This window comes from Centruroides vittatus, unplaced genomic scaffold (genome assembly GCF_030686945.1).
Source record: "Centruroides vittatus isolate TY-2023 unplaced genomic scaffold, ASM3068694v2 contig_962, whole genome shotgun sequence".
Lineage (NCBI taxonomy): Eukaryota > Metazoa > Arthropoda > Arachnida > Scorpiones > Buthidae > Centruroides > Centruroides vittatus.
The window spans coordinates 1,416,326-1,435,985 of NW_027122638.1; the positions used below are offsets into that span (position 1 = coordinate 1,416,326).

A 19,660-nucleotide genomic window follows, 5' to 3' on the forward strand; every position below is an offset into this window, starting at 1 on the left:
GCCTACTCTAAATCAAATGCTGTCTGAGGGTCACACTCAGCTTCATTTTTTTCCATTGAACTAGCATAGACAGCCTTATTGGAAGTTTACACTTCAATTGCATTGGAACTTCTGTGCTAGCACTCTTTGACAAAGTTGTGAGAACTCCGATTTATAATAATTATTTTTAAATTAGGATTAGATTATTAAAAGTAAATCATGAATAAGAAAAATTAAGCACTCAATTAAAATTAAAAGCTATATTTAATTAATAGTCGTTCCTTGAATTTATATGTGAATATTAAAATAATTTGAATGTTTCTTTCATATTTAACTACACATGACTAAGTTATATTTTGTAATAATAAATACCAAAATAAATGTTTATATTGGAAATTGAATATGAAATCATATAAAAAAATTTATAATTTGTGAAATATTGTTTAATGTTCTAAATATTAAATAATATTTCACGAATTAATGTTTAAATGTTAACGCTAACATTTAAAATTGAAAAATTGATGTTTAAAATTAAAAAGTTATTACTTTTCTAGGGTCATGTGACAATGCTGAATGATGGATGTTGGCATCCGAAAGACAAGAGAGAATTTTTGACTTGTTCTAATGACGGGTAAGTGCTTTATTTAAATTATGTAAAATGTATGAGAAAAATGCAACTACAGTTATTTATCATCACGTTTTGAATATAATTTAGATCAACAGAAATTATGCAGTGAATATTATATCTAAAGTACTATAAAAGAGAGAGCCAGAACTATTTTAAAAAACACAGTGTGTGCATACTCAAATGGGTTCACACACAAAGATAATTGCAGATATAAACAGATACATGGAGTTATGAAGTAAACAATAATAATCGAAACTGCATCCAACAGAAAGAAGTAATCAATTAATCACTGATCGCTTTATGATTACTGAGAAACATTTATTTAAAGATAGGCAAACATTTTCAGTCAAATTTATAAATTGCTTTCAGTAAACAATAATAATTTTTCCAAATACTTTTAATGATTACACTGCAAAAATCATATCTATTTAATAAAAATTAAATAGGCTAAGAGTTTTTTAATTCACAAAAAAAGTCCTATGAATATATCACTAAAAATTTGTTTCATTATGAGAGAAAAACTGAATTCAGCAATAAAATACTAAACTAACTTAGTCTGTAGTTTATCAAGTCGCTAAATTAAGCATTTATTCTTATAAAAATTTAAAAAATATGATGATAATTTACTTGAAAAACTTAATTATAAGATTTATATTACTTGTCAGATAATTATAATTTGCTTCAAACTAGTTTTTATTTTTTCAGTTATATTTTATTATTTTAGCAGATTACTGAGATTACTTTTATTTATGATTAATATATTATTTATATTAGTACATTAAGGCTTTGGGATTTTCATGATGCGAAGAAAATGAAAGTTATTAAACCAAGACAGATTACAGGATTAAAAGCAAACCCTTTAAGCTGTAATTACAGTAGAGATGGTAATTTAGTAGCTTGTGCTTGTCAAGATGGTTCTATACAAATGTGGGATCATAGGAAAGCATATGTAAGTAAATTTATGTAATCAGTTACTAAATATGAGGTCATTGCATAAAATATTTTAATTTAAAATGTCTTTTTTTTAATATATTTACATTATGTATATATTTGTTACAATTTTCATACAAAAAATTTACATACATACATACAAGAAAGACTTTGGCCTTACATGAAGTGTTTAACTGACAGAAAAGAGGGTAAGGGAAAGGTGAGGGGAAGAAGGAGGGAGAGGAGATAGACAGTAGAGAATGGTAGGATCACTCTGAACAGTGTACATAAGGCTACAGGACCCTCTATGTTTGATGATGGCATGCAGTTTTTAGGCTGCAAGACCATAGTCTTCTGAAGGGTCTAAAAGAGAACCTGAGTGTAGCAAACACCAATAATTGAGTGCCACCACGAATAGCTAAGTGTAGAAGTTAGTGTCAAGAGGCTGTTAGTAGGAAGACTTATATCTACTTAATATTAATAAAACTGAACGCGATCACGACTCTTAATACTACTTAACGGCTAGACAGACAGTGTGAAAGCAAATGAACACAACAAATTAGACGAGATGAACGGACAACAGAGACAAATGAGCAAGAGTGAATTTTTTTTTTTATGTATTTATTATTATTTTTTTTTTAAATGTTAACTTACTCACTAACTAAACTAACCTACCATAACCTAGGACAAACCTAACCAGATGACTAAAGTTAACAAACCCTAATCTAATTTAACCTAATCAGAAACCAAGCGAAGAGTCCCTAATCTAACTTACAACTAGGACTAACCAAATTTAGACTGAAAAAGAAGACAGAAAATAAGAATTAAATACAAAGTTGAAAGGTTCATCAAAGTTGAATATCAATAGTGTAAACAAAGCAAGGAAAAGCTAATTGCCATCTGTGCCCCCAGAGTAAGTGCTCTCAAGAGCTCCACTAAGGGATATGAATGCGAGTAGATGATGGAACATTGTATGCATGTGAACGAGTTGGTGCGGGTTGCAAGGCCAGTTGTACCCTTCAAGAATAGCAGCTCTCATTAAACTATCCCTAATGTGATTGTACCTATTGCAGCGAAAAACTAAGTGAAGTGGTGTTTGATCCTCCTGAATACCACAATTGCATTGTGGATTGTCCCAAGGTTAAATCTATGCAAGTATTGCTTAAAGTTGTCTTGTCCTGTAAGTAGCTGAGTGAGGGTGTAACTAGCGTAAAAGTGGCAAAGAATCGCAGTCGCATCAACCTTGGGGATGAAAGTGTAGGTGAGCCTACCAGTGGTGTCATGGTCCCAGCTGTCTTGCCAGAGAATGAAGATTTACTTCTTGATATGATTGTTGATGTACAAGGTAGGAATGTAACTGAAAGTACTAGTGATTGAAGACTTTGCAGCTTGTTTGGCAAGACGGTCAGCGGTTTCGTGGCCGAGAACTCCCCTCGTGACCTGGGATCCATTAGAAATCTATTCTAATGCTGTTGTTTAAGTGTCTGAGAATGTGGTGTATGGAATGGACAAGTTTTAAGCAGCTATCAGACTTTGCAATCCTGTGTAAAGCTATGCTACTGTTAGAATAAATGCAACAGTGTAAGTAGTGCCTTTTGTCCTTCCTATGCCTAATGTGAATTAAACTCATATAAATAGCTAAAGTTTCCACCTGTGCTATTGAGCTGTGTGAACCCAGATGGAAGCATGCATTGTGAAGCTCACAGCCTATGTCGAAGTAAACTACAAAAGCGGCACCACATCATCACCCATCTTGGAACCGTCAGTGTAGATCCTAAACACGGGATGATCACCTGGATCTTTGAAGTAAACGTCAGGGGCAAGTTGATGGGAGGAGTGGTAATTGTAAGTCGGGAGGGTATTTTTGTTGATGCTGAATTTTTTGATACTATTGATCAAGGTCAAATTAGGGTGGTATCTTACCTACTCTAATCATTTTGTTGACATCCGAGTCATTATAATTTCACCAGGGTAAGGTGACAAGATTTTCCTGCCAAATAATGCATTTAATTTCTAAGGCGATAGGGGTAAATCCTGACATTACCAAAAGGGCACTAGTGGGTGCAATCCTATAAGCCTTACAAATGTGGAGAACTGCAATTCGTTGAACAGATAATGGTTTTTATGGACTTTGGCAGCCACGTGGCCCCAGACCTGTATGGTGTAGAGGAGTGCTGGCTGAATTGCACCTCTGTAAATAAGCTTAGTAGCATTAGGCCAAGTCCCCATATGTTCCTAGCAATACTAATGAGGGCATTGGCCATCTTTTTAGCTTTATCCGTGATGTATTTGATGTGGGATGTGAAGTTAAGTCTCTCGTCAAGAATAACACCTAAATATTTAATTTCTGTTGTGTGCTTTATTCTGTGAACACCTATTCGAAGGGTAAGCTTTCTTATGAGTGATGCATTCCTACCAACTATCATGCTTTTGCATTTGTCTGTGTTAATGGGTTGCCTATGCTTAATATTCCACTGGTGATTGTTATAGAGAATGTTGTTGCATATGTCCTGTAAGTGTTCACTGTTCCCGTGTGAAGCTAGGATAATTGTGTCATCCACATAGTCCTATATGCAGCAAACAGGAGGCAGGGTTTCGTTTAAGTGCAGGATAGAGTTATAAGCTATGTTTCAGAGACCAGGACCAGACCTGGATCCCTGAGGACAGCCTTGAGTGATTGGTATGACTATGTTATTTTGTGTTGTATAAACACCTGCACTCCTGTTGCTAAGATAGGACTGAAGAATTATTGTTAATTGTCTACTTGGACTTTACTTATTAATAGGACTTTATACTGGTGTTTAAAGATTGGCACAGTAATGGAAGTTAGTTCAGGAAAAAACAAAATTTCTTTATTATATCACCTGTAGTAATAATTTCTGGTGTTTGAGAAGATGCAGGATGAAAAGTTATCAGAGGAAATAGAGAAGATAAAAACAGAAATTTGGTATTTAAGAACTTGTAAAAGGGATCAAATCAGATTATTTATGTGTTTTCTTATTGTTACCTGTTTTAGTGTTTGGTAGTAATATTGCTGATGACAGAAATTATTACTACAGGTGATATAATAAACAAATTTTGTTTTTTCCTGAACTAACTTCCATTACTGTGCCAATCTTTAAACACCAATATAAAGTCCTATTAATAAGTAAAGTCCAAGTAGACAATTAACCTTAATATTAGAATTAAGGACAGTAAGGCTTTTACAATTAGGACTGAAGAAGTTTGTAAAGATTTTGAGGGCAGTGATGAGCATGTAATGTGCGCAGGATAAAAGGCTACTAGTGTGATCGAAGGTGCCTTTAAAGTCAACAGTGATAATTGTGGTATGCTGATTGTTTTGTTTAGCCTGGTGGATATAGTTAATGACCTGATGGATAGCATCTACAGTACCTTTGATTTTAGAGAAGCCAAACTGATTCTGATGCAGGGCTCTACACTTGCATAGATGCCATCACTCTACACTTGCGTAGATGTGATCCTATTAATCATTAGACCATCTAACACTTTTCCCAGAGTTGGGAGAAGGCAGATCAGCCTGTATTTTTTTGTAAGTGTTAGCCCTGGTGGGTTTGGGGATCAATTTGTCACTACCCTTTTTCCACTGAGTAGGAAAAAGGCTAGTGTCAAATTGTTCAAGCAGATATTGAAGAGAATTACAAATGTTGTAGGATTGGCCTCAAACTCGTGTTTTATCATCCTAGAGGTTATTCTGTCAAGACCTGGGGCTTTGTTATCGGTGAGTGAGCAGATGGCATTCAAAACCTCGATGTAGGTGAAGTTGTGGTCATTGTCTGTATTAGGTGGAGTGAGTGTAGAACTCCGGATGACTGCTTGTGTATTGTCATCCTGCTGTGGGTCATCTGAAGGATAAAGGCTGGTGAGGATGTGCATGATAGTTTCTTCCATGTTGTTGGTGTAGTGACCATCAAGGAGCTGGATAGTGAGGGGCAAACCCCCTCCACCATCCAGTGTTTTTCCTTATAAGCTAAGTAGCATGGTTCAGACCAGGGGTATTGCGACCACAAGTGTTGGTATAGAAATCCTTCCAAGTGTTAGTCCTTGTTTTATCTATAAGGGTTTTGTAAGCATTATGTTTGTGCTGTACTGGTCTCTAAGCGTGACTTTAATGTCTGGGACCTGTTCATTCCTAAATTGCCTCCTTAATCTCCTAACAAGTTTTTTCTTGGTTTCTAACTCAGTGGTCCACCAAGGAACCTTTCTGTGTTTACAATGTTTGACCTTGGAGACAATAATGTAAGAATTAATGATTGTATTTGTAAGCCTGGTGACAAGATGGTCTAAGGCATCCTGAGTATAGTGACTGTGGTGAGGGGTACCAGCCCAAATGTTATTGAAGGTGTTGCAAATAATTTCCAGTTAGTATGAGTATAATGAAAACTATGATTATTAGTATTACTAGTAGTGTTCAGTTGGGTGAGATATACCTATGGTCACTGGCAGAATCTATGTTGGTAGTGTAACAATGGTCAACCCTAGGGGTGATGTGACTGTTTCCTAATGTTAGGTCGATCCATCTTTCCTCTGTGGTACAGGAGTAGGTCGGAAGGGTGCTGGCATTCAAGTGAGTAAGGTTGTGTTGGGCCATGGTTTCATTAACTACGTTATTTCAAGGGTCATCTTTTGGACTATGCCAGGTTGCAGACTTGGCATTGAGGATGCCTCCTATTAGGATAGTTTATCTTTGTATGAGTTCGGGAGGTGATGAATGTCTTCTATGGCTGTCTTAATGTTAGTGGTGTCTGGAATGTAGACGGAACATATGTGAAGGTGAGTGTTATTGGCTGTAACACAGACAGTGGTAATGTATTCTATGGTGTGTTGGGAGACAAGGCAGATGATAATGTTTTTATTTCTTATGATAATACCAGCCTTGATGTGATAGTCAGAGTCCTGAGCTGGATAGACTTCCCAGTTGTTGAACCTGACTATCATGTTGTTAATAGTGTAGGGTTCTTGGATCATGATGATGTCTGTATTGTGTACATTGGAAGTGTTTCCAATGTACACAATGAGGAGGGAACAGGCAGCTTTGCATTTCTATGCATTAATCTATATGAATTTATAGCTCCCTGTGTTTGTGTTTTGTATGGGTGTATTATTCATAGCTGACCCTACTGGCAGCTTGTGTTATCATGCGTCTGGTTATGGAGCACTGTAGAGAGAATGTGTTTTGTGCAATCTTATGTTTGCAACCAACTAGAAAAATTTTCCTTCAACAAAAAATTTACAATAATATGAATGCTTATTTTCTAATATGCTGATTTGATTTTAGGTGAACACTTCTATATTAATTAGAATTGCGCACGAAAAAGGAACGGACACTTCTTGTATAAGTTTTTCATATGATGGATTGAATTTTGCCACTCGAGGAGGTAATTTTGAAATAGTTTGAAATAAATTTAATGATTTATAATTATATACTTTTTATTATAACCTGTTTTTTTCTATAATAGGTGATGAAACATTAAAATTATGGGATTTAAGAAATTACAAACAACCTGTCAGTGTTGCTAAAGGACTTTATAATAGGTTTCCTGAGTATGTAAAAGCTAAAATAATTATTTATGTTTTAATAATAAAAATTAAACATTTCTAAAATTTATAATGAAATTCTCCAAAAACAGAAAAAATTTATATTATCAACTTAGACAATTAAAATGTAAATAATACTTAAGAACTAAAGTAATAATGCATTCATTATTTTGATTTAAATAGTAAAACATTATCTGAATCAAAAAATTTTTTTCATATATCAATATTTGTTGAAAGTCAGAAATAAAAAAAAGTTAATTAAATAATAATAATTTTAAGTAGATAAGCATATATTAATTAACCTATGACTTATATTTTTAAATTCAGATGATGAATTCAGCAGATATAATTAACATTTATCGTAAAAATTAAGAAATGTATTTGATCTTTTTGATTACAAATTTTCTTGAAGATGAATGCTTGAACTCAAGTGTTTCTTTTTTTTTAATTAGCTCTCGTTTTTGTGTGTGTGTTAAAAAGAAATTATACATTTATTTATAATGAAACTTATTTATTCATTATTTTGTTAGAGCACATTTAAAAGTAAACATTTTTGAATTATGTACTTATCTTCAGTTTTTTTTTAAATGTTCAACATTCATCAATGATACAGTTGTATTCAATTAGTTAACTGTAAAAATATAGCTTTGTAATATTTAAATTCACTTGAAGATAAATAGTTCAAAATGCAATTATTGTAATTTATAAAATATTAAAATGTGCTGTGGAAAAGTAGTAAATGAGTAGTGTGTGTTATATTGTTGAGTTAATTTCAATATATCTTTCCTTGTTTTCAGATAATTAAATTAACATTAATACAGTAAGACCCTGCTTAACGCAGGGGATGCGTTCCTAGATGACAAAGTGCTAAATGAAACAGTGTTAAATGAGGACATTTTAACATAGAGTAAATAGGGAAAGGGGAACATGCGACCAAAAATAAATTTTTGGTCGCAAAATTCATTTTACTTTTATTTTTGGTCATAAAGTTCATTTTACTTTTATTTTTGGTCATAAAGTTCATTTTACTTTTATTTTTGGTCATAAAGTTCATTTTACTTTAATTTTAAGTTATTTTTATATTAATTTGCATCAAAATATATGTTAAATAACACAAACAAATGCACATAGAAATGTAAAGTTCATTTTTTGTCATGAAAGTTCCGGCTCTTCTGAAATTCTTGTTTTTTGCAATAAAATCTTGTAGTTTCATTTGTCACTTTTTTTCTTTTCTTAAGCAAATGTTGGTAGCAGAAGATTGCATCCAAAATGCCTCGTTTTGCTTTTGCACTCCTTTCAAAATCTGGATTGTTCACTACAATTTGATCAATGATTTCAGTTATTGTTACCAAACTTTTACTAAGGAAATCTATAGCAAGTTCTTTGGGCTCTTCGTTTTCAGAATCACTATTTTCCAGTTCTACATGAATTCCTTGTTGAAGGTCATCGTTGGTAAGGCTTTCACCAGAAACCTGCAGTAACTCCTCAATATCCTGCTTGTCTACATCTCCTAGTCCTGCTGTATCGATTAGGTTGACAATTTGGTCAACCTAATCGATACGGCAATAGGCTCTTTTTGTTGAGAGTTTTTGGATACCTTCAGCCATAATTTTTTCCACACTCCGTTTATGCATTTATCAGTTAATTCCTGCTAAACGAAGTTGATATTTTCTATGGCATGCATGATGTTATAATTTTACCAAAATTGCACAAAACGAACTTAGATTTAAGGAAAGTATAGTGCTATGGTGAATTGTCACCTTTTGCTGATTGGTTCATGTTTGTAAATAATCATATAATATACAAATCAATGAAATGCTGTGATAATTTGAATCAGTGTAAATTTTGAGCATTTTTTTAGGGTTTCAGTAGACTGTGTTATATCGAATCAGCGTTAATCAAGACAGTGTTAAGCGGGATCTTACTGTACATATATTTTGCAACAAATATTATCAAAGAAAACAAACTGTTTATGTAATGTCCAGGATAAAACCAAAGATACTAATGTTTTTGGCTGATAAGCCATTGTCAGGCATCTAGAATTAGAAAGTTTGAAAATTCAATCAAATGCCATTGTTATAGAAATGGAGCTTGTGTGAATTGCACCAATAACTCTAAAGAAATTAAACACTGTGAGCAGAGATGAATATTTCATTTATCTCAGTGGCATGAAGAGATGATGATGAATATTTTTTAAATGGAAAAGAAAAGGGGTTTGACAAATTAGACAAATTAAAATATTAAAAATCATATTGGAATTGTTCTGTTCAAGAATTTTTGTATATGATACTTTTATTATATTAAAATATATCTATTATATGAAAAATATGTAATATTTCTTTTAATTAAATTAAATTCTTTGTTTTTACTTGAATTAATTTAATTTAGAAAAGAACCAACTTATATTATGTATAATTAATTAATTTTTTATTATTATTTGTTCTTCTAAGATGATAAAACTAATACAAGACCTCAGAAGCAACAACAATATCTAGTTTTTATGGTGATATACATTTTGAGTGGGGCTCTAGTACTCTATTTAGTAATCAATTGTTTAGTAAAGCTGCACATATCCCCACCAATAATTTATATTTGAGACAAGTTTAAATTCCATGAATATGCATCTTAACAAAGAAATTTAAGGCCCAAATAAAGGCCCACATGCAACTATTACAGTCTAAAATCAATTATAGCTGCTAAAATGCTAGAACAGTGAAATATAAAATCAAAGAAAATCGAAATGTACATCATTGTAAAAACTAAATAAAGTTGTTACATCATGTCATGCATAGGTCTTGCCTTCTTTTAGAAGAATAAATAAAGAAAGAAATTAACTGTGTACTCTCTCTAATTAATAAGTAAATAATTAATTAGAGTAAAATATTTATTGAATGCATTTTAATAAACTAAATTTTTTGTAATATTTAGGACAGACTGCAATTTTAGTCCAGATAATTCTATCATAATGACAGGAACATCTCTTCAGAAAGGAGAAAATTATGGAAAATTAGTATTTTTAGAAAAAAATACTTTAAAAATTTCTTATGAAATTGATGTTACAAATGCCGTAGGTGAAATTTTTCATTTTATTTAACTCAGCTGCTAATGTAAATTATCTGTATATTATCACTTTTCTTTTTATACAAATTTAAGTTAAAGTCATGAGAATTGACTTTTGATCATGAATATTATTTCTTGCAATCCACTATTAGGATGAAATAAAATGAAAAGAAAATTATTTTATTATAATATTCTTCATTTCTTTATGTTATAGGTTTTTAATTGCATTGTTTACTATTATGATACAGTACAATAGGATATAAAATATTATTTATTTAAAAATTTTTGTAGTTTAAATTTAAAAACACAAATTTATAACAGGTTATAAATATTTGTAGTCACAGATTTTATAACAGGTTCAGCCAATGACTGATTTTATCAGTAGTAAATACATTAAAATTAAATAATAATGTCAAATGGATGGTGACTGTATACACAGAAATAATTTTTCAAAAATATTTATCTATAAAAGTTGATGGATTTTAAGAATTTATTTTATAGACAGTTTATACTCTGTAACATAATCTAATTTAACATACTATAAAGTATAATGCTGTGAATTCTGGAAATATGTATATTAAGAATTTAAAAATGATTCTTTATGACAAAATTACTAATACAAATTATTTTTATTTTAGAGTATTATTCGCAGTATTTGGCATCCAAAACTTAATCAAATTATGTTGGGATGTTCAAATGGCTTAGTGAAAATTTATTATAATCCTGATTATAGTGAAAGGTAATATAAATTAATTATTTTATAATTTTATTTTAAAATATTTTTGAAAAACTTTTAATACTTCTTTGTTTTTGTTATCAGAAAAATTTTTAAAATAATTCTCCTTGTTAAATATTTATTTCTATTAAATCATTTTAATAACATTCAAAGGCTATTGTAAAAATATGCAATAGCTTTTGAACATAAAGGGCTATTATAATCTGAAAAGTGAGTCATCAAAATTACTGAAAAATATTGATATTTATTATTGAGAGACTTTTCAATTATTAGTTATTAATGAGAAAAATGAGAAAGTTATGCTACTAGTCAATAAAAATTATTAAATATTGTTCTGTTTTATAATTAATGAAATTGTATAATACATATAATAGTATGTTATGATTTACTTCATTAAATGATTATTATTGCATGGATTGATTGATTATTTGCATACAATTGTAGTTATTGTTCCATCTCAAGGAAAATGCTTTGAAGCAATCTTTGTATAGAAGTTTTAGCAAGTCTTAATAAAATTATTGTTTATACATTTGAAAGAGTTAAAATCACCTAAAATAATGTTTAATGTATTAATTAATCTTTGTGTGTTTTTATTGTTTAATGAAGCTAAATTTTATGTTGCAAAAATATTTAGCTTTATTAAGTGCAGAAGTTTAATACATTTATTCAGTTTCTCTTAGTTTAAATGACTATTTAGGATTATAATTTTTTTTTTGTTGCATTTCTATGCATAAATATAATTAATAATTTTCTCATATTTGATCTAAGAAAAATTTTTATTTCTAACGAAAGGGTTTTAATCACCATTTTTCTCATTTTCAAATTAGTTTTAAAGTATTATTTCAAAAATCAATTTGTAAATGAAAACAGAACAATGAAAATAAAAATATATTTTATTGCTAAAAAAGAATAATCACAATTTATTTCTTGAATATAATAATATAAAATGCCTGTAGATTTAATTTATTTTTAATAAGAATGAAATACATTATTCAAAAGTTATAACATTATGAAAAAACAAAGTTATAAAATTTTTTTAGTAAATTCTTTAACTGCAATAAAATAAATTTATGAAACATTTTGTAACATTTAATTATTTATAATTTTAGAGGAGCAAAGTTGTGTGTAATGAAACCAAAACGAAGAGAGAAAAAATTAGAAATTGTTGCTCAAGAACAAATTATTACACGTATGGCAGTTTTGTTAATAATGAATTGGATTTAGACTTATATGATAATAAAAATGTTTATTTTTTTAGCTCATGCCCTACCATTATTTCGAGTGGAGCGTAGCAGAAGTACAAAGAAACAAATGGAAAAGGATAGAAAAGATCCAGTAAAGTCTCATCGTCCTGATTTACCTGTTACGGGGCCAGGTTTGTATATTTATTGGAAAAATTATTTTAAGTTATTAATGCATGAAGTGTTTTTTCAATATTAAATATGATATATGCATGTTAACTTTAAATATTAATAAGAATAATATATTTTCTCAAATGAGATAACATTATATTTTAAAAAGTCAAAGTTTCAAGATGTTTTCTGTTTCTTAAGTATTAAAAAAATAAAAAATGAAAGTATGGTATAATCAAAACTAAGTTTTTGAACTAGGACAACAAAAAATAATTTTAATATTTATCTGAAAAGAAATGAAGCTTTAAATGTATTCATGTTAGCATTCTTTAGCAAGAGAAAATTATGATTCATTAACCTAATATTAATGCTAATTGCTACTTTGTTATATTAATGGTGTCATTATAAAATAGTAACTAGCATTATATTAACCTGCAATTATGTGTAGTTTTCATTTAGCATGACTATATGCAAAAGATAGCAATTTTTTCTGATTTAACACGTAATTACACCGCATATAATTGCCATTCCTCAAATTTGACTATTCTGGAAAATCCTGTGATGTCTTTTCCTCATGTGCCAAATTTTAAGTTTTTTAGTTTACAATATCTGCATGTGGCAATGTTCAGTTTACATGATGTTTTGTTTACAGAACAATGTCCTTAATTCTTCTCATATAGGAAGCCTTCCCAATTTTGCAATAGATATGACCTAATGTGAAGTGAGTTCAGTTGGAAATGAATGATGAGAGAGCTGAAATGTTTATCAGAATATTTTTTGGGCATGAAATAAAGCTGCAAAAAATTTAGATCATTGAAGGTCAAGCTGTCTTATAGGGACTTGTGGACCACCATGTGACAAACAAACACGATATCATGACTTATTCTTGTGGCAATCTTGAGAAGCTTTCATGACTGACTGTATTGAAAAATAGTGTCAGAGCACACAACCTTATGCATATGACCATGTGAAAAAAGAATTGTACAGGACAGGCACAAGATGGCAGATTTCCATAGTGGGTTTTTAAGGCCTGTAATAAGCAGGGAAAAATTTTTTCTCTGAAATTTTTACAGATTTAGAAGATAGCATATAGTATGAAATATATCATGGAAGTTCAGCTAAGTAAGTCATTTTTTTGAAAAATTACCATGAAAAAACTAGTACATGCAGAAAATTACTGCTACCACATATGATTGTGGGTTAATTATATATTACCGTATTTTACGGACTATAAGACGCACCTGAATTTTGGAGGCAATTTTTCAAAGAAAAAAGTGCGTCTTATAGTCCGTAAAATACAGTAGTTGCTGTTTTGTCATACGGAGTGATTCAAAAAAGACTTTACAATTTTGAGTACAATGTATTTTAATTAGAAGACCTGCATGATAATTGAAGCATTAATTCATATCAAAACACTTTAACTTTTATCTCAAACTGTAATTTTTGTAATTTGACAGTGTTTTTCATTACAAAATAATTAAGAAGTAATGATTTAACATAAAATAATAAAAATTTTCTGTTTTATAAATTTTCAAATTATATTTATGTTGTTTAAACATGTCTTATTTACTATTTATGTGATAAAATTTGAAGCATAGATAAAAGAAAATAATTTAACTGTCATGATTATAGTTATTTATATTTTTACCATACATATAATTTGATGCATTCTTAATTACAAGTTTGTATGTTAAAAATTTAAATTCTATATTGTAAGAGAAAATATTGGAAAAATTTAACATATTTACAAATTATTAAAAAGACAATATCAAAAATTTCTTTATTGAATAAATTTAAATGTACAATATTATTATATAATTATAGGACAGGGAGGAAGACTTGCATCTGCAGGAAATACATTATCTTCTTATATTGTTCGAAATCTCGGTCTCAAAAAGAGAGTAGACGATAGCGTTGATCCTCGTGAAGCCATCTTGAAGTATGCTAAAGAAGCTGCTGAAAATCCATATTGGGTAACTCCTGCATATTCCAGGTAAGTGAAATAAACAGGAATTTCAGTCTATTTACTGATCTGTCAATTTTGAAAGCGAATTTTTGAATTGAAATTATTGATTTATTAACTCTTAACTGAATCTATTATCAAATAGTTTTGTAAGCACTTTGAATGTAATATTTCTTGTTATATATAACTACACTTAAGTGTTGTGGCATTACAATAGGTAATGCCACAACACTTAAGTGTAGTTATTATATATTTAAATAGTCAACGTGGAGTGTAATTCATTTTTATTCCTTGTTAATTTTATCAGATAGAAAGTGACTTGTTTTTGGATGAAAACTAAATTTGAAAATGGTTGATAATGATTTGTATTGCTTACTCCAGGACATTTTTCAATTAATGTTGCTGTAAACCAGTGCTTCCTGAACTTTTTTCATTCATGATCCCATTTTATTATGGGGATTTTTCACGACCCCGGGCTGAGTATTAAATATAAGATAAAAACATACAAATATTGCACATAACTACTACAGTAGAGAGTCGTTAATCCGAACCCCGGTAATCCGAATCGCCGGTTATCCGAACGATTTTCAGTTGGACTGTGTCATGCTGAATCGAATGTTTTTGATACTAGATTTACTTCTAAAGTATAATTTTCATGTTTTTATATTCTTCAATATATTTATTTTGTTTGTACAAAATAAAGAAATAATTTTTAACGATACAATAGCCTCGACTGTTATTATAAAAATTTTCGTTAGGCTTAAAATCGACGAAAATTCAACACGAAGCGACACGCAACGGAGAAAAATTTGAACATCGGACAGGTTAATATATTTTTTCGTACATAATCGGTTATCCGAACAAATCACTAATCTGAACAACTCCTGTCCCCAATTGATTCGAATTAACAACTCTCTACTGTATACTTATTTGCAAGCAAAACAATATACATACATACATAAAATCCAGTTTTAGGATTTGTTTTAAGTATACAAATATTAATGAAAGTAAATTATGTTTCTACATTACTGAAAAAATTCAATTATTTCTTCAAATTCAATCGTTTCAATTTGATTTTCACAACTCCAGCATTTCACTTTGACCCCATTTGGGGTTGCAACCCATAGTTTAGGAAGCCCTGTTGTAAACAATTCTGTTTCCATCATCTTTTACTATACAATCTATTGAATTTCTTTCAGAATTTCAAATTGTACTGAATGCATACATTGTATTTATTTACATAACCAAGCTTCATTAAATGCTCATGAATGATTGTTTTCAATGTTCTGATTATCACTGTTATCTCTCATGTTGTATAGCATAATTTATTCTTAATTTGGTCATTATTGATGTACAGGATCAACCATTCTTGGTAAAGTTAAGGCTAAAATTTTCAGTTATAAACTTAGTAAACTACTATAGTCCTTTCGGGTAAATATCATTATCATAAATAACACATATTTCATTTAATGATTTTGTAGTATTTTTGCCGAATTAAATACTACTAACAATATTTATTATAATTATAATTTGTGGTATTCTTGAGATATGTATTGTTTATTTGAAGTATTATTTATATAAATTATCCAAAATTTAAAATATAATAATATAAAGAGTACTATGCACTATGAGAAATATCCTGTATGGAGCAGTTATCATAATCATATCAAGGGCAAAGATTATTTGAAATGGTTTCCACATCGTTGAAAAATGCTCTAGAAACAGAAAGCAGAAATGGAAAAGTGATGTCACTTCCTGTTTAGAAGTTTTCAGTCATCAAAATCTGAATGGAAACTCAGAGTAGAAAATACTTTTACTCTTCTATTTCTGTTAGCATCTTTCATTGTGTTTTGACCAAAAGAAAAACATAAAAGGTATGACTTAGTAGTGACATTTTATGTCTTTTTGTGTAAAAGAAAAATGGCAGACTATTTGAAGAGCTCAAGACAAAGCAAAAAAATTAGAATTGGTTTTTGTTAGGAAATACTAGTTAATGTCATATCATTCACAGTTAGTATTAATGTAATACGTTTGATCTGAGGTGTATTCTTTGATGTGGTTTGTTCACATGAAGATTTTATCATATTTAACAAAACCATAATTTCACTAAATATTATCAATTCATCATCAATGTTGCTTTTTCCACATGGTCCCTCCCAAATTGATCCCTAGTTCTCATTCAGTGTAAAGAAGTTAATAAATTAATAGTTTTGAAGTAGGCATCCCATTTTCCATCAGAAATGCAAACTTGATCAAACATATAAGGGTGAGTAAGTTCTGTAAGCATTCAAGAATAGTGTACTGTTAGCATTTTTGTTAGAAACAAGCCCTTTTTCTTAATTAATCAATACAATAGATGCCATGCTCTATCTAGATCAATGATTTCCTAACTTATTGCTATCACTTTGTAAGTAGTAGACTCAAGGGGCAGTAGGGATGTTGGAAGACTAGGGGAACAAAAACTGATTTTGAAATAAAAAAAAATATATGAAATATATGCAATAAAAGGGAGGGTAATTCAAAAAGTTTGGGAAACACTGACCTATACAATGTTAGAGACTGCACAACAAAAATTATTGGAGTTTTAACTGTGATATGTTATCAGATTCTTTGTATCTTCAGATTATCACCTATTCTGGTCTCTGAAAAGTTCTCATCACAGCAGTAACTTGAATTTTTTGGACAATATAAAAAATACAGCTTGAGCAGATTCACTAACTAATCTAGAATTTGGGAGGACAAATTTCTTACAAAACTAGCATGAACTTTCTGGACAGTTTAATAATATATGTTAATGTAATAACAATTTTTTAAAGTTGTTTACATTCAGCGCCGGATTAAGCCTCTAGCGGGCCCTAGACAAAATTTAAATTAGGGCCCCATTTAAATAAGTTGCATCTAAACAAATCTTATATAATGTGACATTGACGGCCGGATGGCCGAGCATGGGTGACACCCGGTGCGGATATCGTAGTGTCACCCATAACTTTTTAACTCTTTTATAAAACACTATTGAATTGTAATATCTTCGCACTCGAGCAACTTGAACGCTATATCGAATATGTGATGTCGCGACGTATAAGTGTAGATTTAGAAAATAAATCATAACCATCCATACATCAGTACTACCACGAGACGCAGCCCTAGGAATATTTCTAGATGGCGCGAGAGATCCTGTGGCGTACATTACTTCTGAGCGCACAGGTAGCTGTCGACCTTTTTTTTTTTTTTTTTTTTTTTAAGGTAATGGCTAGTCGAGCGGAGCTTAGTAAGAATTGTTAAATACAGCCTTTTCTGTCCTATCGAATTTCGATTTGAGTTTCGAAATTGGAACAGAGAAATCTTCTGCACTGAAGCCGGGCCCCTCCGAATTACGGGCCCCAGACATTTGTCTACTTTGCCTATTCGATAATCCGGCCCAGTTTACATTAGTAAAAGTTATTATATTATGAGTTGTTAATAATGTAATTTGATACCATTTAGAGTTGTTATTACATTGTTAATTTGATAAGGAACTATTTAAATTTCAAAATAAAAATAAAATACATACTCAAAAGATTATTAGTGCAAGGTGCACCAGAAACACCTGGCAGTTTTTAAAATAACACTTCAGGGAAATTGGTAAATATTTATTGTTTTGAACAGATACATCTTTTTTAATGGAAAATGAATGTGTATCATATTATGTCTTGAAAATAATATTTTGTAAATGGCCACCCATGTCCTGTGAATTAAAATTTAAAAATCATCGAATGTTTCTGGCACGTATATTTAGATATTTCACATTAATTACAGGAAATTACACACTGAATATATATATATTTTTTAATCTTCTGTCATAATTTTATCAAATTATTTAAATTTCTTATAGAATAATAAGAAGTTTAAATAAACTTAAAGTTATAATTAGTGAATATAATTTTAATGCAAGACTTGGTTATTGATTATATAATGCAAATGTTTTTTTTTTTTCAGTACACAACCACAGACTATTTTTCAACAGGAAGAAAAAGATCAAGGAAATGAAAAACCTCCCGATCCTAAAAAAATCAAATTGTCGTCGTCATCATCATCGTGAAATTAATATTATTTTTATATTTTACAGATCATTTTGTAAATTATAATTATGTAACAGTGTTATATGTACAAAAATTGTGAAAAGGTATTTGTAAATAGATATATTTTAAATATTTTATTCTTTGTGTATAAATTATTTCTTTTGAATTTCAGAGACATATGGTTAACATAAAGTACAGAGTAACATTCGGAATAAATCCGGGATATCTGGCAACTCTTGCACACAGATAAAATTAAACAGCTACAGTAGTCGGTTGGAACTACTGTAGTTTGCTTGTAAAAACTGCAAACTGCTACAGTCTTAATTTTGAATAAGTTGTTACAGAGAAAGAATTGTAAATATTATAAATGAAAAATTATTTATATTTGTGTGTTGTTTGAGATAATGCTTATATTTGACAGTAATTTGCCTTCAAATTTTGAAGTCTGAACGCATTGTAACGTCCTACTGCACAAAAAAAACGTGAATAATTTGTAAGTTATAATGCATATTTTTGGGCACAAACTGTCTCCCGTGGCCGCTAATGTGTTGCGTCATTGTCTATTATGACAATTTAATCGTCATCTCTATCACTTCTTAAGATAAAATAACACATTTGATCTAATATAATTATAAGTTAGAGATAATACCGGGTGGCGATTTTTAATATTTTAATTTGAAAAACCACATGACTTCCGAACTAAATTGGAAGTTCTTATGTAATCGGGGTTTCCGGCCAAAGCTTTCCATGTCTGATCTCTATTTTCATCTATCCAACTCCGTTCTCGAGATTAACTAAGGCCAACTGGCGGACGACAGTGGGTAGTGTACAATTTCAAGATTTCAGCCTAATAAAATTTAAATAAATAAATGATTTTTCTTCAAATTCACTTTGCACGAATAATAATTATTATAGTAAACGAGAAATTGCCTTCGAAAACGCCACAAAAGATAACAATCATCATGTAGATATGTCGATCTTCACAACGAGAAGCTGCTGCACGCTAAATACATGCGGGAACCATGATTTGACGCGTTATACGTGATTCCATCTAGCATACAGTGGAACCTCGCTTAACAAGCATAATTCGTTCCAGAATCTTAATCTTACTCGTAATGCGAGACCTCCTTAAGCGAAACAATTTTTCCCATATAAATTAATGTAAAATACTATAATGCGATCCATGCCGAAAAAAATACTCAAATATTTTGTGTATAATTTTTATTCGCAGAAATTTATACAATATACATTGTTAATTAAGGAGCATGAATCATCATTATCTTTTCTTTTAGCGCGAAATGAACAACCTGGAATGCGAATTCGATTTACAAAAGAAGAAAAAAAAAATCGAAATTTAATTTGGAATTGGTCATTAAATTTAATTCGAGATGGAAGCAT

General features: G+C 30.2%; 1 protein-coding gene across 1 annotated transcript in view; it reads left to right on the plus strand.

The window, feature by feature from the left end:
• The window catches only part of LOC136985366 (WD repeat-containing protein 70), a 37,252-nt gene extending 18,853 nt beyond the window's left edge, over positions 1 to 18,399 (plus strand). Inside the window, exons 8-17 of the mRNA XM_067282637.1 lie at positions 534 to 610; positions 1,382 to 1,556; positions 6,834 to 6,933; positions 7,015 to 7,099; positions 10,022 to 10,160; positions 10,792 to 10,892; positions 11,999 to 12,078; positions 12,148 to 12,264; positions 14,066 to 14,234; positions 18,180 to 18,399. Coding sequence (XP_067138738.1) covers positions 534 to 610; positions 1,382 to 1,556; positions 6,834 to 6,933; positions 7,015 to 7,099; positions 10,022 to 10,160; positions 10,792 to 10,892; positions 11,999 to 12,078; positions 12,148 to 12,264; positions 14,066 to 14,234; positions 18,180 to 18,282 — 1,146 coding nt within the window. The 3' untranslated portion in view covers positions 18,283 to 18,399. The remainder of the gene's footprint in view (positions 1 to 533; positions 611 to 1,381; positions 1,557 to 6,833; positions 6,934 to 7,014; positions 7,100 to 10,021; positions 10,161 to 10,791; positions 10,893 to 11,998; positions 12,079 to 12,147; positions 12,265 to 14,065; positions 14,235 to 18,179) is intronic.
• Positions 18,400 to 19,660: the final 1,261 nt, after the last annotated feature.